This window comes from Amphiura filiformis, chromosome 9, assembly GCF_039555335.1.
Source record: "Amphiura filiformis chromosome 9, Afil_fr2py, whole genome shotgun sequence".
Taxonomy (NCBI): Eukaryota; Metazoa; Echinodermata; class Ophiuroidea; order Amphilepidida; family Amphiuridae; genus Amphiura; species Amphiura filiformis.
This window is the reverse complement of record NC_092636.1, coordinates 9,905,056-9,931,344: the sequence shown is the minus strand read 5'-3', so window position 1 is coordinate 9,931,344 and position 26,289 is coordinate 9,905,056. Positions and strand designations below refer to the sequence as shown.

General features: G+C 35.8%; 1 protein-coding gene across 4 annotated transcripts in view; it reads left to right on the top strand.

Moving 5' to 3' along the window:
* LOC140160609 (uncharacterized) overlaps window positions 1-13,108 on the top strand; it is a 50,892-nt gene extending 37,784 nt beyond the window's left edge. For 3 of the 4 annotated variants that reach the window (XM_072183854.1, XM_072183853.1, XM_072183852.1), the window contains 2 exons: window positions 162-335; window positions 12,772-13,108. In XM_072183854.1, coding sequence (XP_072039955.1) covers window positions 162-335; window positions 12,772-12,973 — 376 coding nt within the window. In that variant the 3' untranslated portion in view covers window positions 12,974-13,108. Of the gene's footprint in view, window positions 1-161; window positions 336-2,382; window positions 2,467-12,771 lie in introns of all 4 variants that reach the window. The other variant, XM_072183855.1, reaches the window with a different exon arrangement.
* The last annotated feature ends 13,181 nt before the right edge of the window (window positions 13,109-26,289 follow it).

The following is a 26,289-nucleotide window of genomic DNA, read 5'->3' as shown; positions in this document are numbered from 1 at the left end:
CAATTATTGCTTTATTTCATCTTTTAGGATTTTTAGGGGGGATGTTCCCACCATAAAAAATTTAGGACACATGTCTCCTCTGCCTTCCACCCCCCTACTTCTGCTGCCTTTGCTATCACATGTTTACTAACTTGCCTCGTATCTTGTTTATTTCATTCAAGGTCGAGAGACAGAGACAGGGAGAGAGACAGAGACAAAGAAAGAGAGAGAAAGCACAGAGATCGTGAACGAGAACGCGATAGGGACAGAGATCGTGACAGGGAACGAGAAAAAGATCGCGATAAAGATAGAGATAGAGAAAAGGACAGAGAAAGGGAACACAGGTCGTCTAGAAGGTAAGATGACCCCCAATTAATTTCAACCTAATTTAATTTTTGCCTATTATACCCACCTAAGAACTGTCCCATGGTCAGTTTCATGACTACCATCTGAGATAAAAGTACTGGCTGTTATGCACTCCAGGCAAGGTCTTAGCCAGCCATGCGTCCACCCCTCTTGGACAGGTGGATTTAATGGATTTTACAGATGTGCTGGCTCTAAAACAGATGATTTTAAGGTCATATGAACTTGAGACTAATTCAGAGTGACATGTAAAGGCCAAATCAGGACATATTTGACCCCAGTGACCCTTCCATGGGTATAGAGGAGTTGTTTTATATTTGAGGGTCAAATTTTGGTATCTGCTTGGATGGGTGGTTTCTGATTTCTGGCTAAGACTCTGACTCCAGGTAATGTTACACTATGGACACTATTTTAAATAGAGCAATGTTACTGTTTATAGTAGGACTCACAATTTAGCAGTGTGATCGGGTTATTTCCGCCATTTTCTGTCGCATAGTTAAGACAGTTACAGGGAAAAATCTTGTGACTTTGACATTTTGGTTCCATTTAATTTAAAATTTGATAATTTCGAGCCTAGTAGAGGCTAATGAACTGGGAGATATTTACTCAAGTGTTTTGGGTTGAAATTTATTGGCAGCCATGTTTTTCAAGTATTTGCTACCCTATGTAAAGAATGCCATAAAAAAAGCCCCGGATATTTCACTATTTTTGGAAATGCACCTGTTGATAGGAAAACCAACAATGAGCCATACCAATGGGCTATTCCATTTAAAATCCACCCTCCCCCTGTAGAAGATTTTGGAAATATCTGTCACAGGGGGGTATGAATTTCAAATGGAATTATCACATTAGCAGCTCCACTTGAAACTCACCCTCCCTCTGTGGAAGATGTTGAATCTTTCTCAGAGGGTGTATGAAATTCAGATGTAGCTGCCTAATGTGCATATTCCATTTGAAATTCATACTCCCCCTGTGGCAGATATTTCCAAAATCTTCCACAGAGGTAGTGTGGATTTTAAAGGGAATAGCCCAGTTTGGCCCAACATTGGGCTATTTCAGTTAAAATCCATACACCCCCTATGGAAGACATGATCTTAATCTTCCACACAGGGAGTGTAGATTTCAAATGGAGTCACCTAATTCAGGTAACCTAACACTGTTTGAAATTTACCCTCATTGTATGGGAGATTAAAGGTCATGTCTTCCATAGGGAGATATGGATTTCAACTGGAACAGCCCATTGTTTCAGCTGAGGCACTTGTCAATGTGAAACTTATTCTCTTTTTTTTTTTTTTTAACAAGTGTTTGTATGACATACATTTGGTTTAATTATCCTGAGTATTGTGAATTTGAGCAAAGCCTATCATATTGGGCTATTCCACTTGAAATTGGTACAACCTTCTAAGCAAGACATGACCTTGATCACCAACACAGGGTGTGTAGATTTCAAATGGAGTCACCCATTCAGGTAATACCATCTGAAATTTACCCTCCCTGTGTTGAAGATTAAGATCAGGTCTTTCATAGGGGGTATATGGATTTCAACTGGAATAACACATTTGAATAGTTGCATGGCGGTTTATATTGTTAGCCATTTACCCATTTCAAACCCCTCTGCATATTGTATTTTGAATGAGATTTGCTGTGAAACCAGCATGAAAAATATGTGCAATTGCCCATTGGTATGCTAACTTGTCAAGTTGTCATGTATATTTGCAGTTTATTTGTGGAAAAAGCAAGGCGGTAAACATAATCAACATACAATATCTTTGAAAAAAGAATGAAAAGTTTTCAATGTGATTGCTTTGTGATGCATGCGAAAAGCATTTGGTGTGAGAACTATTCCCGACCTGCCAGAATCATATTGCTTTGACAGCAAAAACAAATTTACATTGTAAATATGTGTATTGTAATATTTGCTCAACTAAAGAATCAAGCTAAGATACCAGGAATTGGTTGCGGAACACTGAAGCCAGTCAGTGTCTGGTCTTAAAATTGAGCTATTGGTGGTTATCAATCTTTATTTCTTCCTGTGTACAGTCACAAACACTCAAAAGCCGAGAGATCTAAAAGCCCAGAGACATGATGTCCAAATGCAGCAAGTTGGCAACCTGACAAACAATGGCATGTTGACTATATGTACTTACATATGTGACTGAATCTGCATTTGTTTAGAGGTGAAACTTCAAATGGGGGGGGGAAGAATTGTTTGGCTGTATTTTGGTGCAAGATTTCCATCCTAGTTTTGTACTGACTGAAATATACACTCTGATATGGTTTGATCAGCTGCTTTATCTAACTTTATATTCCTCATTTTGGGTCGTGGGTTCATTTTAGTGAAATAATCAAACTAGTTTCATCTCCCTAATGCAGATTACGTCATATATTACTTGATAAATTTATTAATAGAAGGGTCCTACAGAAATGTGTGCCTCTCAAACTATTTCAAACCACATTCCAAAATTTTCTGCAGCATCTATGAATTTCAATTCATTAATTTGGTCTGATAATGGTGGTATCATATACTTTCAGTCGAAACTTGCTCGAAATAATTGGTGGTGATTTTGGCCTCCACATTTTCTTGCATCATGTCTGCCATGCCAGTAATGACTGAAGAGCATTTTCGCGATGGTTTCCAGTGTTTTGTTGAACCAGCAAGTTGTTTCATTTGCAGCAACTGCTAATGTTGCACAACCTTTATACTTTAGGTGATGCACAAATGGCCGAGTCACATGAAAGTGGCCTGAAAATCTGCTCAAACATTATTTATGTCATGAATTAAAGTTTTAACTTCAACACTACACTATTTTTTTCACTCACCTGGAACGTTTTCACTAGTCCGACTAGCGTCTTCAGCAGATGGTGATGCTGTGTTGATATCTTGTCTACAATCGGGATATCTCTCACTGATGGCGTCATATGATTGACGTAATATGATTGACAGAATGACGCCATCCTATGACGTCATTCTGTCAAACATATGACGTCATCAGTGAGAGATATCCCGATAGTAGACAAGATATCAACACAGAAACACCAGCTACTAAAGACGCTAGTGGGACTAGTGAAATCGTTAAAAAAAAAAAAAAAATAGTGTAGTGTTGAAGTTAAAACTTTAATTCATTTTATCTACCACTACGTATGAATATCCACTCGTATATTATTTATGTCATTGTTTGGTTGTCAACTTGAATTATGATAGGCCCACAATTGACTGCACACATTACAGACTGCAAACTATAATATACTTTTTCAAACACATAGGTATTGCCGCCATTTTTGTACATCATGTTTCTATCAAATTGGGCTTGCTATTTTATATGTATACAATTTGGAATACATTGACATAGAGAAATTGCATATATTTTTTTCTGTTCTAATTCCAGGTGGTTATTTTTTCCTTGTATACCTTACTTTTCAAAAGACTTGACATGTTTAGAAGGGTAAAAGGGCATTTTCTTCATTAATTTAAAAAAAGGGGTTAATTTTATTCCAGACACAGAAATTACAGAATTGGCAAGTTTATATAATATAACCCTGCTGATCAATATGTTCAATTTTTTTCAATGATAAGACAAATTATTTACTCAGTTCACAATTTAGATCAAACCTGCCCAAAAGATTTTGTACATGAAAAATTGGTTCAGAAATCACAGGATATACATATGATAAGCTTACATAACGTCATTGTCTTACTGGCGCTGCTAGAGTGAAGCATATAGGCTGCCTCCTTCTTCATTCATTATCTCCGGCAATCACAACATTATACCTTATATGAAAGAAAAATAATTTTCAAGCAAGAATCATCTGGTTTTAATTAAAACAAACTCATAGTGACCATAAAAACGAATAAAAACATCCGGCTCTCAACACGAGATATTCAAAATTCCCGGGCGCCAAAATTGTCGAGTGCAATGACGTCCCAGTAATACAATGAAGGCTGACGACAATTGAACACAAGCAACCATTACGTCATTGCACTTAGACTATTTCGGCACATGAATTTTAAATATAGCGTGTTGAGAGCTGACTGTTTTTATTCGTTTATTATGGTCAATATGAGTTTGTTTTAAATAAAACCATTTGATTCGTGCTTGATAATTATTTTTCTAACACATAAGGTATAATGTTATGATTGCCGGAGACCCCCTTTAAAGCATAATCTTCATAGATATTTAGCATCATATATTTGTGTTTTGTGTGTTGGTTTTTGACGGGGGCATTTTATGGATATTATGCTCAAATATTTATGGAATGAATGTAGAAGCACAACATTTCTGCTGACCCCTTTTATGATGCCATACTTGCTTTCATATTCATTTCATGCCTAATTTCAACTTGCTACGCTTCAAAGAAATGATTTCTCCACACTCTCAATGTTTTGCGCCTATTTACTCTGGGTAAAATCCAAATTCAGAGTAACTTTAAGAAGGAAAGCCGCCCAAGGTCAATCACCAATCTTAAGCTTAATACTAATCTTAACGCCTTACACTTACTTGAACATTGCTACTAATCATAACATTGTCCTAAACCAAACCCTAATCTGAACCCCAAATCCTAATCTGAACTCCAAATTCTAACCGTACACTTTAATTCTGTTACAGGCCTGAGGCTGAGTGTGAAGTACAAAACACAATATATGACGTGTCATGTCAAAATGAGACACTTTTGGGCAGGTGATACATTTTGAGGTTTTTACATATCTTAAGAGGCATTATCTGTTATTTTGGAGGATTTTTTAAAAATGTTTGCCACGGTCAAAAAATGGATTTCCTTTAAACTTTCATATTTGATGGACCTTGACCTGAAACAAACACACATGAAATAAATTTCGGAAAAATATCCCCGTTGCCATGGTAACAGCCAAATTTCCATTTCAGGCATATTTTCACAATTTTGCATTTTTCAGCAGTCAAATTGTCATGTTTTGAAGCCAGTGTTACTAATATACACAATATGGATATAATGTTTTCTTTATAAGGTATGCATAGGTCAAACCTTAGATGCCGCATTGAAAGTATAAAAATAATCACCAGATGTCAGGGGGGTGGGTTATACCATTTATTTGAAATAGGGTGTTTTTCAATTTTTCAAAGTATGAAAATATACCAACTTTGTATAGCTCATAAACCATATGGTAGTGCTCCAAGTTCAACGTCAACCACAGCATGTTGAGATGATACATTGGTCTTATGAAAAATTTACATTTGAGCTTGGGGAAAATACATCTCTTAATACAGTGTTGCCAGACATTTTCCTATTTTTTCGAAATTCAGCTCTAGTCTCACCTTAAGTTAAATGGTGTGAAAATGAAACTTCACCCTTTCAAGGAACATATTTTAGAAAGGAAGCTAATTTCATATCAAATTTGATCAGTTATAATGGCCAGTGTTGCTCTAAACCACATGGGTGTTGCCACAATTGCGGTTAAAATGTGAGATGTGGATATTTTCAACTTTTTACAAGTTTTAAAAATACCAAAATACCATGGCATACATTCCTATAATAAAGATGTAAAAATGAAACATGTTGAGATGATACATTGGCCTTATGAAAAAGTTATTTTGATCTGGGGGGGACATCAGTTTGTACAGTGTTGCCAGATATTTTCCAATTTTTTTCGAAATTCAACACAAGTCTCACCTTAAGTTAAATGGTGTGAAAATGAAACTTCACCCTCTCAAGGAACATATTTTAGAAAGGAAGTTAATTTCATATCAAATTTGATCAGTTATTATCAGTGTTGTTCTAAATCACACGGGTTTTGCCAAAATTGTAAGATGCAAATATTTTCCAGCTTTTTACAAGTCTTAAAAATACCAAAATACAATGGCATGCATTGTAATAATAATAATAAAGATGTGAAAATGAAACTGATTGAAACATCGACCTCATCATGTTGAGATGATACATTGGTCTTATGAAAAATTTACATTTGAGCTTGGGGAAAAACATCTGTTTATACTGTGTTGCCAGATATTTTCCTATTTTTTTCGAAATTTAGCACTAGTCTCACCTTAGGTTGAAAATGAAAGTTTATTAGAAAGAAATTTATTTTCATATTAAATTTGATAAGTTGCATAAAATGGTGAGTGTTGTTCCAAACCACATGGGTGTTGACATAATTAGGGTTAAATAGCGAGATGTGCATATTTTCAACTTGTTACAAGTTTAAAAAAACATGTGAAAATGAAACATCAACTTTATCATGTCATGTTGAATGATACATATTTGGTCTTACGAAAAATTTACACTTTTAAAAGCTTGGGGAAAACATATGTTTATACAGTGTTGCCAGATATTTTCCTATTTTCTCGAAATTTAACACAAGTCTCCCCTAAAGTTAAATGATGCGAAAATGAAACTTCACTTTCACAAGGAAAGTATATTAGTATGAAATTTACTTTCATATTAAATTTTATCAGTCGTATAAATGGTCAGTGTTGTTCCAAACCACATGGGAATTGCCATAATTAGGGTTTAATAATGAGATGTGGATATTTTCACATTTTTATAAGTCTTAAGGGCTCAAATAGTGACGTTTACACATATTTTTGTGGACCTGAGAGCATGTCAGACATTATTTTGAAATTTGCGATATAATACAAATTTTATGGCAAATGATTAAAATGATATTTTTGAAATTTAACAGATCTCAAAAGTAAATTGTATAAATCTAGTGATATGTACTTTTAAGTAGTGATATGTACTTTTATCTAGTGATATGTACTTTAAAACGTGTATGTAGCTGGAATGAAAGCCGTCGATCATATGAAAATTTGACCTTTCGTATTGAAGATATAGATTTTTTATAGATATATTTTGAAATACATAAAAGGCATCACATTTTTACCAATATACACATACTAGCAAGGCTAAAAGAAATTAAAATAACATAAGATTATTACATTAAAGATGCATATAAGAGTAAGATGTTTAAATTAGGCCTACCCACTACCCCTGCCCAATTTTGTGCCTATTTTTGCATTTTCTCAAAAAATATAAGCGCATTTAGTGACAAGTAAGATATGTATATTATAGGGCAAGGACTACAACTACTGCACTGGACATTTTTTATTTCAACACAGACAACAGTTGTGGAGTTACAGTCAAAAATGAGGGGAAACCAATATTTGATCAATAAATCAATAACTACTTTCCTTGAGTTGCTGAATTTTCAGTGCAGCAGTTGTAGTCCTTGGCCATATAATATACATATCTTACTTGTCACCAATGCGTTATAATTTTTGAGAAAATGCAAAAATAGGCACAAAATTGAGATGTATATCCCTTAAAGCACATAAACCAACTATACTTGCCAAAAAGATTTGGGGAAGAAATGGGCAACAAACTAGATCCAGCAAAAGTCTCAAAAGATATAAGAAAGGTCAAAGACAATAATGCACAGAACCTTTTCACAGCCAGACATAAATTATTAATGTCCAGTTACTTTTCCCGAGAAGAGCTCGCAGGAGAGTCAAAAGTATGACATTTCAAGTCATACTGAAGAAGAAATGACCATTGAAATGTTGCATGATATTGTTGCTAATTCTCTGTCATTCAAGCATCCCCTGCTCATTGATGACATGAATTTGTGTAAGCTTGTGAAAAGGAAGCAGCTAACTAAAATTAAGCTTTCAAGACTGAAGAAGATGTATATGAACACTTTTTGCAGATACACCAAATGTTGATAAAAGTTGTCTGAGGAAATATTTGTTTCAAGTAGAATAAAAATTCCTTTAAAAAGGAATGGGTTGCCCAATAGGAGCTATGATATGATGTGCTGAAATCCTGGGGGCACTCACACTTTGGACGTAACGCGTATGTAGGGCTATTAAGACCCCCCTTTTCACCATCGCTGTCACCCAAAGACCCCATTACCAGCACATGCTCTGTCTCCCTGGTTAAAGGTATACAGGGATGTGCCACGGTTTTTGGGGTACCTTAACAATTTTGGTATTTCGATTGGTGGGTTTTCAGTGGAGACAATGCGCCAAATTGGGCGCATTTGGTCAAAAGTGCCCATAAAAGGGCCGGATTGGGACAAATTTGGGTGCTTTGGGGTTTTTTTTGTGATAAATTGGAATACAATAGCTGTAAAGGTGTCATTTTGAAGTTGAAAATGTATCCACATTTCACTATTAACTCCATTTATAGTGGCATCATCCATGTGGTTTATTCATTGCAGCGATCTAAACAATATAAAACCTAAAGAGACATGCGTTGAATTTTGAATATATGTGATAATATCTGGCAATACTGCATAGAAGGAAATATTTTCCGAACTCAAATTTAAAAATTCACATACTAGTGTTCTTAGGTTAATTTTTAACCTTAATATTGTTCATTCCACAACAATTTAGGGATGTGTACTATTTTTAAGACTTGTAAAAGGCTGGAAATATCTAAATTAACCGCCAGCTATGGCAACACCCATATGGCTTAGAATAACACTGACCATCCTAGATGGTCAAATTGAATATGAAATTAACTTTATTTTTAATAAGATATGTTCCGTATGAAGGTGAAGTTTCAATTTAATATCATTTAACTTAGGGTGAGATTTGTGTTGAATTTCGAAAAAATAGGAACTATTTCTGGCAACACTGTATAAACTGATGTTTTTCTGGCACCCCCAAGATCAAAATAACTTTTTCATAAGGCCAATGTATCATCTCAACATGTTTCATTTTTACATCTTTATTACAGGAATGCATGCCATGGTATTTTGGTATTTTAAGACTTGTAAAAAGTTGAAAATATCCACATCTCACAATTAAACCCCAATTATGGCAACACCCATGTGGTTTAGAACAACACTGGCTATTATAGCTGATCAAATTTGATATGAAAAAAAACTCTCTTTCTAATAAATGTTCCTTGAAAGGGTGAAGTTTCATTTTCACATTATTTAACTTAAGGTGAGACTTGTGTTGAATTTGAAAAAAATAGGAAAATGTCTGGCAACACTGTATATACAGATGTACTTTCCCCAAGCTCAAATGTAACTTTTCATAAGACCAATGTATCATCTCAACATGCTGTGGTCGATGTTGAAATCGAGCACTACCATATGGTTTATGAGCTATACAAAGTTGGTATATTTTCATACTTTGAAAAAATTGAAATACACCCCTATTTCATATAAATGGTATAACCCACCCTGACATCTGGTGATTATTTTTACACTTTCAATGCGGCATCTAAGGCTTGACCTATTCATACCTTATAAAGAAAACATTATATATATATTGTGTATATAAGTAACATTGGCTTCAAAACTTGACAATTTGACTGCTGAAAAATGCAAAAATTGTGATATTAGGCCTGAAATGAAAATTTGCCTGTTACCATGGCAACAGGGATATTTTTCGAGATTTATCCCATGTGTGTTTGTTTGAGGTCAAGGTCCATCAAATATGAAAGTATAAAGAAAATTCATTTTTGACCGTGGCAACTCTATTCTCGAAAATAACAGATAGTTCCTCTTAAATATTGAGGTATTTTGCTCCACAACGCCATTTTCCCCAATGAAATCGGACATTCCTAAGCGAAGATATTGAGTTCATAAGTTATGGTATTATAAAATTGGAAATTAAGATATCAGCCTTTAAAAATATTATTGACAATGTTGAGTAGGAATTACCTTGAAAAATGTCTCAAAAAATACAAGATGCCAGTTATATTCCGGTCTGAAACTATCAGACAATATTTTAAACATTAATAACATCACAAATTCGCAACAAACCCAAATTGTGAAAAAATCACCATGGGCAGATTTTTGGCTGTTTCTCCATTTACGATCCTACCCAAAAGTGTCTCCTTTTGACATGACACGTCACATATGAAGAAGTCTAACCACCCACCTTGAATTCAGTGTTTGCACAGTAGTTTGTCCTGATTGCTAATACAGCCATTAACAAACTTGTATCTAAGTTATGCTCATCTAATCCACATTAACATTTTTTGTCGCAAAACAAAATATTGCATGGAATCAATTTTCATTTCCCTGAAATTATAATTTTTTGCATGCTTTATGTTGATCGTTGCTAATATTGTTGAGAGTCCATTGTGACATGCTCAGGCAAGTCATCTAGATCATAGGCTATAGTGCATAAAATGACAAGTTAGCTGGTGCTTCCGTTTGCTAATCATTTGAATAAATCGCCCATTCTGAATGTGGCCGAGCTGCGGCACACAATTTTTCACCCAGAGCTGTGGCAGTGTCAGTTCATATTTCATTCATAACCTCATTAATATACGCAGCAAGTGCGATCCAATCACACATAATAACTTTTAAATACGCGGGACGCGTGCAGGTCATTGAAAAGTATAATGACCGCGATCGTGACATAGCTAAAAGTACGCTCTACAATGACCGCGTTACGTGACGTGTTACGCGTTCGAACAATTTACGTGGACGCTGGCCGCCGTATTTGGACATCACATTAGTGGGATTGGTCGCTAGCGGTATTTCCTTAATGGGCTATTCGATTTTTTACAGGGAAACGACAGATAAAGTTAAAATTGTGTTCTGTTTTCAAGTTAAAAGAAGAAAATGTGGCGTAAATTGAATTAAGAAAAAAGTGAAAAGTGAGCGGTTATGAATGATGTTAATGACTTTGCATCAGTTTTTTCGGTATTAGAAATATCTAAACATTGTGCTTTGGACCTCGAAATATCCCTCGGTTCCAAAGCACAATGTTTAGATATTTCACAATACCCTCAAAACAACTGATGCGCAGTCATTAACCTCTAATTGGGTGTAACTTCAAATCGCTAGTGTTCGGAGTTCAAATGCGTATTTCTATGGACTTCATTTATATGTGACGGGACACTACGAATCAGCCGTAAAGTCGGCCCCTGGTCAATTTTGTTTTATTTCGTGTTTAGAAAATATATATCATAAGCTTTAAAATAGCATATCATTTGACTTCAAACAATATCCAGAAGCGGGGTTATGGTTTGTTGAACTATGCTCCTTCAATAAAATGGTAACTTTTTTCGGTTCTACATATGTCTCTCTTTCCACATTGCTGGTAATGAAGTCATAATTGGCGTTCATTTCAAATCATCCCCAAGTCAACGAGGTTCAGGAATGTCCTCTCATTGTTATTGTTGGCTATACATACCTAGACAATATACAATGCCATTGTAACCCACCACTTGAACAGGATTTAGCCAAAGCAAACAAAGACTATAGCTATTTAATGATTAGATTATTATCCTCTTCAGCAATAGGATGATTGATTGGTTTATACGCTATCAAATGAGAAACATGTCGCGCCTAATTGAGACAACTATGAATACGACCTGCACGCACATTTTGCACTGTATCTCAGAATACAATTTGCCGAGTTTGCGGCTCATTCGTAGTGTCCACTCACATATGATTTACACAGACATCTTCAGCTATATTAATAATGCTAACAATATTTACACAGACATCTTCAGCTATATTAATAATGCTAACAATATTTTTCAATACAAACTTCATATTCCATCTGCCATTTTCAACGACTTGATACACATAACAGTAGGAATCTGAATTTGTGATGGATTTACCCTTTGGGACACTTATGGTAAAGCCAAGAATTTCCTGCTTTACAAATGCTAAATTCCGCTTTTCTCCCCTTTGTAATTTTAGCACATTTCTGACATAATAATATTTTAAATTGTTTGCAAACAATCCAAGAATAAACTGATTAAAAAGCCCGGCCAATGTGACGATCATTGCGATGTTGCAAAGTTGGGATGGGTGATTGGGTATAATGGCTGCAATGGGAGGTAGGACAGGCGTTGTACGGTAAATCTATGACGGATTTTACTTTATTTTGATGAATTTTGAAGACCCATTTCATTTAGTAGTTTATTTATTTCTTTTCAATTGCATTTTTTTTCTTTTTCTAGGTAATTTTTGCTTATTTTTAAAAAAAATTTCTCAGAAATGCGTTTTCCGCTTTACCTCCAAATTCCGCAATTTTTTGGCTTTAACTTATGGTTTTATTTTACACTCCTGGACTTGGAAAATTTCTAGCAGCATGCCCCTTGTTTTCTGGAAATAGGTCATATGTGACTCCTCGCCACAACTGAGCCCGGATGTAGCCAATCATCATTTTTGAGATATTCAACCAAAATATTCTGCTTGAAATTAGCTTTAAAATGATGTATATCATGTCTATAGTACTTGACATTTAAGTAGTGAAAATCAATAAAACAGTCAATAAATCCTTTCTTTCCTATTGTTTATTGTTAAGTTCGATGGAGCATATCTCAATAGTGGCACTGGCGACATCCGGGCTCAGTTGTGGCGAGGAGTCACATATGTGATATTTTATATCTTTGTATTATAAAATCATAAGGAATCTACAGGATTACTGGCATTTTTTATTGAATTTCTTTTGTATTTTTTGTGTCCATTGTGCACAGGAGACGGCATGGGAGTGATGATGAGGAAAGTCATAGCCACAAAAGCTCATCAAGACATAAACACAGCAAACGTTCCAGACGGGACCATGATGAAGACAGCCATCATGATGGGGGCTCCTCACATGAGCACGGGGACAGTCAACAAGACGGGGGTAAAGATGACCCATCATCATCACTGGTATCGGATTACAAATCGGAATAGACTGAAATTTGGATCTTTAAATTATTTTATTTCATTACAAAGGGTTGTAATGCCTAATGCTAGTTTCATACTGCTTGCCGCTGAGCGGCGTGAATCACGCTGCTTGGTATTTTTCTTCAAGCGGCAGTAACCAAGCAGCACCTTGTGAGCGGAAGCAGCATGGCTCTGACAGCCAGTGTTGCTGCTCCGTGTTCATTGGCCAAAAATCGCATCCAGTTCTCATACGTCGGAGCAGCACCGCTCCCGAGTTGACTTGATTTCAACTGCAAAACGGTGGAGCGATCGATATATCGGGCCTGCTGCTGGTCACCGCTAGCGTTTCTGGTGCGACTGCACAGTGAAGCAAAATCATTGTGCAAGCGGCAGGGATTTGAAACCAGCATAAATGTCTAGATATGAAAGACACTTTATATCAAGGGTTGAAAACCAGAAAGCCTAAACTCAGTTTATCACATTGTGAGTTGAGGCTTTCTGGTTCTCAAACCTTGATCTGTTGAGATTATATATGCATTTTTTTTAATATACAAATTGATTATGCCCTCAAACAATGTACATTGTCACAAGTATGCGTGCATACAAGTGTAATTGGGAATCCCCTGAGGTAGCTTGATTTGGATGGGGATGTGTGCAGGCTGGGATTCTTAAAACGGACCCAAAGGTTATACTAAATTTAACAGACCCAAAATATACAAATGGTGTAGACCCTTGAAATTGTTTCTTGTATGCAAGAACATGTATAACTCTTCATACCACACATCCATACCCACATATCTATAAAGGACCCTCCCCCAAATATATATATAACTTGAACAAACCACAATTGCTTACTAAGCTAGTGAAAAACCTGCTATTCTCATCTTCAGTTCCAATAGAGAAGAGTTTATAATTTGATCAGCTCATAATCAGCAGGCCATCTTATATTGCGGATTAATATCAATATACTTCAGCTGCTTTCTTTAACACCCAAAATATAGACCAGACATGTCAACTATATAACTCTGAATGTGGGTTTACTTTTTGGCGTAGTGGTAAAATCCTAACAGTTCTTGCAGATTACAAGCTAATTAACCCTAACCCTACCCATGTTTTTTTGCTATCAGAAGGGAAAGAAAAAAACGAAAAAGGGGAGAAGGTGAAGAAAGAAGTCACTTGGTACCCCCGGGATTCAAACCTCGGACTCCTCGCATGCCATACAGAAGATCACCGACCTGTAGCCACAGAGGTTATGCTGCCCCGGGCAGTGATTCCCTGGGTATATATGACTTAGGCTGATTGTTGCGTCATCAAGTCACATGGAATGCATGCACACACAGTGGTTTTAATAGTGAGCTTAAAAAAGACTCAGTTCTAATGGGGTTAAACTATAGTCCAAGCATGTAGTATGGAATAAATGCATTACTCATTTGCAAATTTGGAGACATTGTTAGACTTTGCTCAAGGAGCAAACACAAAAAGCACTTAAGATTTAAGCTTATGGGCTGATTATATAGACTTTAATCTGGAATATTCTGGGCTGCATGGGCATTTTCCTATACATGTATAGAGAACACTTCTGAAACACAGACAAATATGTTGCGTTGGGCTCCAAGGCCACGTTTCCATTATGTATTGTTTTAGAAGTAACATTTTGTGCTGTGTATGCTTGTGCACATGGATGCCCATGTATTTCTGCTCCTGCATGTGGTGAGTAGCTACATACATGCATGTATTTTCTCTCTTTAATGCCCCTCTAATAAATGCCCCCTCTGATAAATGCCCCCACCAATTTTGTTTCAACCAAACTGTTCCATAAATGCTATCAAAATACCATACAGTACCCATATTTCCAAACATTGATTGCTGATCTCTCAATATCCATATTTTGGCAGCCATTGTTATTGTATTTACAGCACAGACTAGAAAATCTGCAGACTATTCACCAACAGCCAAAGTCCCTATGTGTATACTTACTGAATTCTCTCATATTCATGAGGGCCGATCATTCGACGGTGTGTCTAACCAATCACGCCAGCGTTGTGTGCCTTCCATTTTATTTATATATTTATTTCTTATTTAACCTGGGGTGATCGATCAATGCACTGGCACTGTTCTCCCGTGGTTCCCATTTTGCACTATAGAGCTTTGCATGTACAAGGTATGTATGTAGCAATTTTGTCTCTCGCACTTCATGGAACAACATTATTGACCCTCATTATCGGGTGATGCTGGTACTTGACGTGTTGGTGATAAGTCTGTATTAGTCTATGGTTTACAGTATTTTGTAGAAATTTTGTTTGTTTTTGGACATAACAGTACTGCCAGACAGGACTATAATTTGGTTCACCTCAAGTTTGTTAGTGACGTATGTGCGTATTTTGTTGGCCTAAGAGGCGAATCGTGTGTGTCAAGTTAATCACGCAATGTGTACACTCACACACACAAGAGCAATTTGCGGCGCAATCGCGAAAAAGCATTGACGTCACTACCGAACTTGAAGTGAACCAAATTATAGCAATGATTTTAATGGGAAATAGGAATGTGAAAAGATATAATTAACGCTCCCGCTTTTGGAATATGCAATGCCCTTGAGAGAACAATATCTCAACTTTACACAGCAGTAAAGATTTCTGCAGACTTGTTTAAACACAAGTCATGGTAGCAGCTATCAGCTATGACACATAATCTTTTCAGCTATATGACACATAATCTTTGGTACAGTCAGTGAATTGTCTATGTGGTAACTATACTTTCCATTTTGTAAGTGATATCACCTTGGTCTGGGGCGGACATTTTAAAAATGAATTTAGAAGAGCAGCAACGACACCACTTGCATTTCATTCCAGATGTTAAATCTACATCATATGCAAAATTTGAGGAAATTCGCACGAGTCCGTTTTATTTTAGGGCCATTTGTCTATAACTGGTCTTTACATGTAGCCCTATGGAGAGAGTGCCAGTTGACTCATGCAAATTGTCTAAAATTTTCAGAGTATGTAGTATGAACATGTAGAAATATAATCAAGTAGTTTACCTACCTGCTCTCCTCCGAAAAAATAAAAAGTCCTGTACCTCAATGATAATGAAACCTAGGTGGATACAACATACTTATCTGACTATACAATTGTGTCTTTGTCTCACCATACAGTAGGCAGTCAATAAGCTTCCCAGCAAACACAAAAATGTTTTTAAAACGTTTATCTAAAAGAAGTTATTTTGACACAAATGATGCGAGGGAAAGGAAACTTGTGCCAAAAACGTCAGAGTCACTATTTTCAAAGCACTGAATGTATTAGACTGCGGAACTCAGTCCTCAATGATAGTCAGTCATTTATCTTTTGGTCATTATATGACTATCATTTGAGGACTGAGTTCTTACGATACATCTTTCGAGGTGCAGTTTCAGACAATAGCTTGGGATTATTGGGGCAGAGGTTATCTATTGAATCCTTTCATGACCACTGAAGCATAGTCAAGTCTGCCAAGGACACTCGGCACGAATTGAAAGACCATGTCACTCTCGACAAAAGAATGCATGCATGTCAAAGGTCATACGACACCAATTTGGTGTTTGTTATGCTCCTCGAAATATGTACCTTAAGGTCTATGTCTGTGAATGTATCAACATGAAAGCAAATCAATCCTCCAGCAAAATACGTGAAAGTTTTTTGGAATTAATATGATCCTTCATTGTCATGATAAACGAAGTTATGTTAATGATGTTACAAGGTAAATGACTAACAAATAATAATTTATGCCATAACATTACGATATTATGGTTTAAAATAGTAATATTCAAGATTTAATTGGTTAAGTTAGGGTTGCCAAATTCGGCACCAGTTACAAGTGTATTTTCACAAATGTAATTTCGCGAATTGGAGGTATTCGCGAAATTAAATTGCTCGCGAAATGAACTTGTTTTACAGTAACCCAACATTTAAACCTTCTCTGTTTCTGTAAAACATGTGTTTGCTGAGTTGCTTATCAGGCACACAAAAAAAAGAAAATTAATAAATTGTTTTTTATGTTGTACATTAATTGTCCAAATTTGGACAGCAGATACCTTTCATGAAAAATAGTAACGACCCTTAAAAGGTGTTATTTATTTAAGCAGCTGTGGCTTCAAAAAATGATGTAGTGAGGCTGTAATTTTCCCCATTTTGAAAGAGCTACAGCTAAGAGATGTAAAACTGCATAGGTGAGCTAAGATTGTGGCAGCACACATCAAACAACATTTTCATATCTTTTGGCAAAAAAAGGAAATCTGGTATCTTTTACTTTTGTTCTAGCAAACTTTTATTTCTTTATAACAGAGTTGGGACAAAGAAAGTTTTTAACTACAGTCCAACCTCTTTTATCCGGCCAAGCATTGTCCGGATAAGTGAAAAATCCGGATAAGTGAATTACATGTAATTCTGTATTGAAAGTTCAAGGACTGAAATTGTGACAACAAAAGATTGTGCTAATATGGGATAATAGCACTAAAAGATGGCTTTAGAGTGCTTTGTGCAATATAGATGTCATTCTAAGCATTCAGAGCATGGAATTAAGGTGTTAAATCATCAAAAACATGTTTTCCTCTGAAAATTTCACAGCCGGATAACAGAGAGATCCATATAAAAGAGGTCCGGATAAGAGAGGTTGGACTGTATGTTATTTTCAAAAATATGTCTTGGATCATGATTTGATATTGTTATGTTCAAAGTTCAGTATTTATTGAAAATGTGTAGGGGTTTCCCAATGTGCACATTTCAAGATTAAATGGAGTAGCATACTTCAGTTTGCACAAGTTGTGCTAATTGATTACTTTGTTGGGAAAAAATAAATGAAAAAAGAAGAAAATAATAGCAATTCACCCCTTACATATTGAATAGAGTCTCAAACTTACAGCATACATGAAAGGAAGAATTGATGTAACTTTACGTGACTGGTTCAATTCCAATTCATGTATGCTGCTAGTTCAAGACTCTATCATCAAATTTGATGACTTCACGGAGTGAATACTGGTTGGGATAAAAAAAAAAAGTGACGTATAGACGAATCCAATTTCACGCATTCCTACACTTCCATGGCAGCCAAAGCTGGGTCCCCGTCGGCTCCATTTCACCTAAAATGTGAAATGATGCGGCCTTGGATGGGATTTTAAACTGCATTGTATCACCCGTGTTACACGTAGACAAAAGAATGATGACAGTTTACAACACAATAGAATCTAATATCGATTTCTAAGCGGCTTTAATCCACCCAATTGGGCAGTCACAACACCAGATTGGTGCTGCGGGGACCCAATAATGGCCGACCAAATCCTGACTATGACTTGGCTTGTTGGATTCGTCTATAAGTAGGCTTAGAGAGAAAACACAATCTTGCATTTCTCGCAGTGCTTGTATCGCTTTTAAAAGATTCATTTCTACCATGAAAATCTATATCTGTGGCACATGGTTGCAGAATTCGACAACCATTACAACTGAATAAGCATAAGTTTGACCTGATTTTCCAGCCTGAATTTACCAAAATGGTCCATTTTCTGGTACATCCATGCAACAACACAAGTGATATTCTTTATTTACTACTCAAACCTTGCAGTATATTGACCTTTTAAGCCGATTTATGAGGACAATATTTTGTTGTATATTTTTGATGACAGTCTGGTTAGCCCTAGAACTCTGGCCATAGTATCCGTTTTTACTTCCACTAGGGCCAGAGGCACTTACATTGAAAAAATTGTTGGAGATGGTTGAATGCAACAGAACAAATAAATGATGAAAATTGACCTTTTCATTGTGTTCGTGGGTCACCGCAAGAGCTGTAAAATTCCATTTGAAAAACATATTTTTCATATTTATGCACACTTTTCCTACCTATTTAAATGAACCTCAATATTGACCATCATATTGTACCCATTTGTGTTACCTTCAATTCGTCGATCTCTGTTGATTTGCCGTGAAAACGCTTGCATTTATTTGGAAGGAATTGTTCGGTTCTTGCGTTATTTACATCATTGGCATCATTTGACCTCTTGACCTGATGCGAAATCTTCCCTATAATTGAAGACCGAATTGAAAAGACTAGTTTGCGTATGACGTCCTGTCAACCAGACCAAAAATGCCGTACCGCGCAGGTCAGTAACCAATCACGTCGCGCCTCTGCCCTGACGTCAGACGCAAACTAGTCTTTTTAATTCGGTCTTCAATTATCACGCATCTGACCTCGCCACATCTCGGGTCGTCATGTCCATTTTACTTGTGGGGTGGATAAATGACGGAGTAGTGGACTAGGAATAGTAAATTAACATGAAACGTAAAACACCTGTATAAAGCGAGAATAACTCACGCATGTCCGACCGCCCGTTGGAATAAAAAAATACATGCTGGATTGTCTTGGAACTCCAAATGCTTTAGTTACAAACAGAGATTGCGCTAGTAAAAAATGCATTTCAGCCCCTGCCAAAGTTCATTTTCGGACTCCCCCGTAAAGTAAAATAGTCCAGATTATCGTAACCTTTGACATTGCCAATATCACACAAATGTCGTCTATTTCATACCGTAAAGAAGTATGAGCAAGTTTCTGAAGAATATTGGTAAGTTTAAAGGCCAGATATCAGGCTAACGAATATGATCTGCATATATAGAAAGATCCGATCGTTGTCCGAACGTCAAAATTTGATAAATGTCAATGGTACAATTCCAAGCACGTGAAAGTCGTGGAGGTCATTTCTCAACACAATACCTGTCAGAGGATAATTTACATAGGCACAAAAGACCGTGTTCAGCGTGGCGTTACTCAGCCAAACATGGCAGAGTAGGTCCCGGATGGTCGTACATGTTCCTATCTCCACAACGTTATACCTTTCCAACAAGGAAAGAGATACAAAAGGCAACTGTCTAAGTCTGGTTGGCTATTTGAGCATTTTGCAGATGCCATCTCGCATTTTTGGTCAAGAGATTGCATTTTTTCTCTAAGCCTATGTATAAGTGTGTCTCATAGTGTAAGTATCAGAGCGCCTACTCTGCCATGGTTGTCTCTATCAAATGTTTTTAATTATTTTCCATGTGCTAGGTATTTTTCAATTGTGTACTTAGTTTGTATACTTGCTTAAATTATTTTCCGAGTTCAGGATTTTGTGCAAATTTGGCCTTCAGTTTTGGTGTTGTGGTACATGCACTACATGTATGGCAAGTTACCTGTAGGGTTATTCCCGGTTATTCTGTTATATATGGGTCTTCAAATAGAGCGCTGGGTCAGCCCTTCAGGGACACTTAAGGCAACAAAATATCCTGTTCTATGGACCCTATCAACCCAGACTCTGCATTTTGGTAGATTTTTTTTAGCTGTATAAAATTAAAACAGCATATTTGTGGCCAAAGTGGATTGATGTTGACTGAATTCAGAAAAAAATCCAAGTACCGGTATATTTGCAAAGATCCTACAAATCCTGCCCTACCAAGTAGGACAGGTTTGTTTTCAGTAGCTTATTACTCTTTTTTTTCTTCTAAATTAAGCATGGCCCTTCCCTTCTAAGTTCTATACATTATTCATGAATCCTATAAACTTACAGCACTTCAGATAATTTTTTCACTTAATAGTAAAATGGACTCTTTATGTCATGTTGTATGTATCTTAGTCCTGGCTCGTCAAGGGATTTGAGGTTTTATTTCTTCTGCACAAAATAATGAAAGTGCACTCATGTTTTGTAAATCTAAATTATTTGACATGGCTTGTTTATATGTCTTGATAAAATCAACTTGTGGTATTCAACATCTTGAATAAAATTGTCCCAAAAGTAACTTACTTTGTTGTCTCGTCTCTTTTAGATGGTCAAGTTTTTTACAGCTGCTTGACATACTTTTACACTGGTATGTAATGTGTTGTTTGTACCGTTTACCCCGCATGACTGCTCATATCCATAAGTACCAGACTTGAGTCCTGTTTATCAGGGACAGTCTGTGTAGCTCAGTGGTAGAGCGCTCGCCCGACAAGCCTGGGGTTCGAGTCCCCGCACAGGCAGGTATGACCGGAGTTTTTACTCTGGTATATCTGCCTATGCATGTAATGTTTCCACTTGTAAATTCATGTTTAATTGTGCTAGTGTGCGATGCGTAATTCTTCTTTCCCCTGTATATTGATATATTAAGAATACGATTAAGCATCATTAATTTGATCTCGTATGCGCTAGTTTGTACTGTTTGAATGTTTCCATGTTCCAGTGTATGATGCGTAGGCCTATTCCCTTGTTTGCATGATTATATTAGGCCGGCGGGTAAGCATCATTAATTGATCTCGTACACTGGTATGTAATGTGTTTGTACTGTTTACCCCGCATGACTGCTCATATCCATAAGTACCAGACTTGAGTCCTGTTTATCAGGGACAGTCTGTGTAGCTCAGTGGTAGGCGCCGCCCAACAAGCGAGAGGTCTGGGGTTCGAGTCCCCGCACAGGCAGGTATGTCCGGCGTTTTTACTCTGGTATATCTGCCTATGCATGTTTATGTTTCCACTTGTAAATTCATGTTTAATTGTGCTAGTGTGTGATGCGTAATTCTTCTTTCCCCTGTATACAAAGGCTGGTCAAAAAGTTAGTGTAACTGTTAGTTTTCCTCCATACATGGATGGAAGTATGTTTTTCAGAACACATATGTAGTATTCAGTCAATTTATGGAAGTGGCAGAACCACTTGGTTTGATAACAGTAGCTTACAACAGTGGACAACATTCACACTGAAATGAGTGCAGTACATTCGTCAAGATATTAAGGACAAAAAAAAAGAGACTTTACTTGTCCTGGTTCTGACTGATGAACTTATTTTTGTAGAAAATTGTTTTTTTCATATTTTTGTTGACTATCACACACACAAAAAAGATCAGCCAGTTTATTCTCATCAATTACATATAGAAAGACAAATAAAATAAGTAGAGCAGCAATAAAATATGAGGGTCCGTCAGTATGTAATAAGAGTTGACTTGTGACGCTATATATGGATTGTTTTCATGGCATTTCTCAATGATCACATAAACACTGTACATGTACCTTTGTCTTTCAAAACAACACATGTAAAAATTATATCACACATGATTACGTAACAGCATTAGCATAAAATCAATGGTCTAGAGTCACTGGCTGAAAATGAGTCATTTTTGTTGAGGGAAATAAGAGGCTGAAATTATGTATTGTATATTTTATATTTTCTCAGGAATCAAAGTATGGAGAATGCTACCTTTTGGAACAGTAATAGAACACAAACTTCCAGTTCATTAAACTATGTTTGTTGGGCTGTAAAGGTTTTAGTTTATTTAAAATGCGTGGTCAAATATGTTTTATTTTTGATGAAAACAAGGCCTTTCTTTTATAAACATTTTGATATTGCAAAAATGGAAATTTAATTTTTTTTGCCAGTTCTGTTGACAAATCCCCAAACATTAAAACGGGAATCTCCCTAGAAAATAATTTAAACCGTGATTAATATATAACTGTTATTCTACTATTGTTACATTTATACAAAAAGTAGTGGTACAGAGAGAGAGGCCATCGTTTGAATGACAAAATTATTGTAAAAACTTTTCTGTTCATTTGAGGTTGAGATCATCCTTAAAAATTCATATGAATATTTAAATTAAGATTTTCATAGCATTTTGTAATATTTTAGGCCCTATTTACATGCCTCCCCCCGGACATTAAGACAGCAGCTACTGTGCAGAGCTTCAAAACCAAGCTGCAAGACGCCACCAGCACCAGAAATTAGCAATGCATGGTGCGGAACCTGCACGTCAACAGCCGCTTCCGGGGCATTTTGTGCAGCAATCACATCAAGATCAAGATCAAGAAGTTTCCACTGTTTTCAGTTTTCAGTTTTACTCTGTATATTGTGTCTTTCGCACAAGAAACCCGATACATGTTCAGAATATCCTTCATATTGACCCTTTTCCACAGGTTGTTGACTTTGATCGGGTGAGCACTTCCCAGCAAACACAAAACATTTTCGACATTCGCAAAAGGTTAGAAAAAGTTCCCAGAAAATGTTTAAATGTCGGGTTATATAAAGGGTATAAAATGTTTTGATTCAAAAACATTTATTTAATGAATACTTACTGCAAATATTCTAACATAGTGTTATTTAAGGGATCTAGAATGAGCATTTATGGCGTTTCGACAGTATTTTTTGTGGGACATGAGAGCACCTCAGACGTATCGAATTGCATTCTGAATAAGAAGCATGTCTTTCTGATATCAAATAATTTTCATTTTTGAAATTCACGATATAATACAAATTTTATGACAAATTATTAAAATTTGATATTTTTCAAATTTTTGATATATAACAGTCCTCGAAATAAATTTATAAATCTAATGATATATTCTTAAAGTGTATGTAGCTGGGAGGAAAAGCCGACGATCAATTGAAAATTTTGACCTTTTATATTGAAGATATGGATTTTTTTCCCAAAAGACCTATTTTTGTTGGTCTTTTGGGGACAAAATCCATATCTTCAATACGAAAGGTCAAAATTTTCAATTGACCGTCGGCTTTTCATCCCACCTACATACACTTTAAGTATAAATCATTAGATTTATAAAGTTTACTTCGAGTACTGTTAAATATCAAAAATATCAATTTTTAATGATTTGCCATAAAATGTGTATTACATTGCGAATTTCAAAAAATCAAAATTATTTGATATCAGAAGGACATTCTTCGTATTCAGAATGCAATTCGATATGTCTGATGTGCTCTAATGTCCCACAATAAATACTGTCCAAACGTTCATACCCCTTCCCTTAACTATTTCTTGGTAATTTTTGACCAAATCATGGAAATTATTTTGTAACATGATTTATGCTCCATGCAAAATACCCGGCAAAATATATCTATTGAGGTGGATGTTTTGGTTACGAAGGTCAATCACAACATTTTTCTGTGTCCTGTGGTTTTAACATAATTATAACCTCTTGAAATTAGGGTTTTGGGTGTTTTGGCCATAAATTGACACTTCTTAATCATACATTACAAAAGTTTGTATAGGCCTACATGTATTATGATATACAAGAATATTCGGAGAGAATTCAAAGATAGGTAGTTACCATGGCAATGACCACTTTATACACATTTTAAAACAAATTTCCCAGTAAAATGTGTGCAAAGTTGCTAAAAAAGTCAGTTTAACTAAGTTGCCTTGTTGGAGAAAAAAAAGGGACCAAGTTGCCAGAATGAAAAAAGTGCAGAAAGTTGCCAAATTGAAAAAAAAAACCAGTGCATCAAATTGAAAAAAGTGGACCAACTTGCTGAAATGAAAGAAAAAAAAAAGTGGAGTAAGTTGCCAGAAAGAAAAAAGTTCACAAAGTTGCCAAATTGAAAAAAAATAGTGCAACAAGTTGCTGAATTGAAAAAAAAAGTGGAGTAAGTTGCCAGAATGAAAAAAGTTCACAACGTTGCCAAATTGAAAAAAAAAAAAAAATAGGTTGCTGAATTGAAAAAAAGTGGACCAAGTTGCTGAAATGAAAGAAAAAAAGTGGAGTAAGTTGCCAGAATGAAAAAAGTTCACAAAGTTGCCAAACTGAAAAAAAAAAAAATAGGTTGCTGGATTGAAAAAAAAGTGGACCAAGTTGCCGAAATGAAAAAAAAAGTGGAGTAAGTTGCCAGAATGAAAAAAAAGTTCACAAAGTTGCCAAATTGAAAAAATATAGGTTGCTGAATTGAAAAAAAAGTGGACCAAGTTGCTGAAATGAAAGAAAAAAAAGTGGAGTAAGTTGCCAGAATGAAAAAAGTTCACAAAGTTGCCAAATTGAAAAAAAAAGGTTGCTGGATTGAAAAAAAGTGGACCAAGTTGCCGAAATGAAAAAAAAAATGGAGTAAGTTGCCAGAATGAAAAAAAGTTCACAAAGTTGCCAAACTGAAAAAAAAAATAGGTTGCTGGATTGAAAAAAAGTGGACCAAGTTGCCGAAATGAAAAAAAAGAAGTGGAGTAAGTTGCCAGAATGAAAAAAGTTCACAAAGTTGCCAAACTGAAAAAAATAGGTTGCTGGATTGAAAAAAAAGTGGACCAAGTTGCCGAAATGAAAAAAAAAGTGGAGTAAGTTGCCAGAATGAAAAAAAGTTCATAAAGTTGCCAAATTGAAAAAGAATAGGTTGCTGAATTGAAAAAAAGTGGACCAAGTTGCTGAAAAAAAAAAAAAAAAGTGGAGTAAGTTGCCAGAATGAAAAAAGTTCACAAAGTTGCCATATTGAAAAAAAAGGTTGCTGAATTGAAAAAAAGTGGACCAAGTTGCTAAAATGAAAGGAAAAAAAAGAGGAGTAAGTTGCCAGAATGAAAAAAGTTCACAAAGTTGCCATATTGAAAAAAAAAAAAAAGGTTGCTGGATTGAAAAAAAGTGGACCAAGTTGCCGAAATGAAAAAAAAAAGTGGAGTAAGTTGCCAGAATGAAAAAAGTTCACAAAGTTGCCATATTGAAGAAAAAAATAGGTTGCTGAATTGAAAAAAAGTGGGCCAAGTTGCGAAATGAAAAAAAAGTGGAGTAAGTTGCCAGAATGAAAAATTCACAAAGTTGCCAAACTGAAAAAAAAAAAAAATAGGTTGCTGGATTGAAAAAAAAGTGGACCAAGTTGCCGAAATGAAAAAAAAAGGTGGAGTAAGTTGCCAGAATGAAAAAAGTTCACAATGTTGCCAAACTGAAAAAAAAAAAATAGGTTGCTGGATTGAAAAAAAAGTGGACCAAGTTGCGAAATGAAAAAAAAGTGGAGTAAGTTGCCAGAATGAAAAAAAGTTCATAAAGTTGCCAAATTGTAAAAAAAAAAATAGGTTGCTGAATTGAAAAAAAGTGGACTAAGTTGCGAAATGAAAAAAAGTGGAGTATGTTGCCAGAATGAAAAATAGAGTTCACAAAGTTTTCAAATTTAAAAAAAAGCAATTTGCTGAATTGAAAAAAGTGGACCATGTTGCCAAAATGAAAAAAAAGTTGAGTAAGTTGCCAGAATGAAAAAAAGTTCACAAAGTTGCCAAATGAAAAATAAAATAGGTTGAATTGAAAAAAAGTGGACCAAGTTGCCGAAATGAAAAAAAAAATTGTCTCCTACTATGTATTTCTCCTGACAGAACACAAAATCAAATACATGTAGCATATTTGGCAAAAAAGTTGAATTAGGGATTGAACCAGGCCTTTGCAACTCATATACCAGCGCAATGCAAAAGGGTTTGGACACTGTCGGCTTCCCCCGTGTATTACTAGGCCTACGTCATTGATAAATTACTGAAACTGGCAAATTGGGGACGCTAAAAACTTTTACGGTTTACATTATTGCGAAAACTGACTTTTGCGATCGAAGAACAAGGTAGTCGCAGTTCAATAA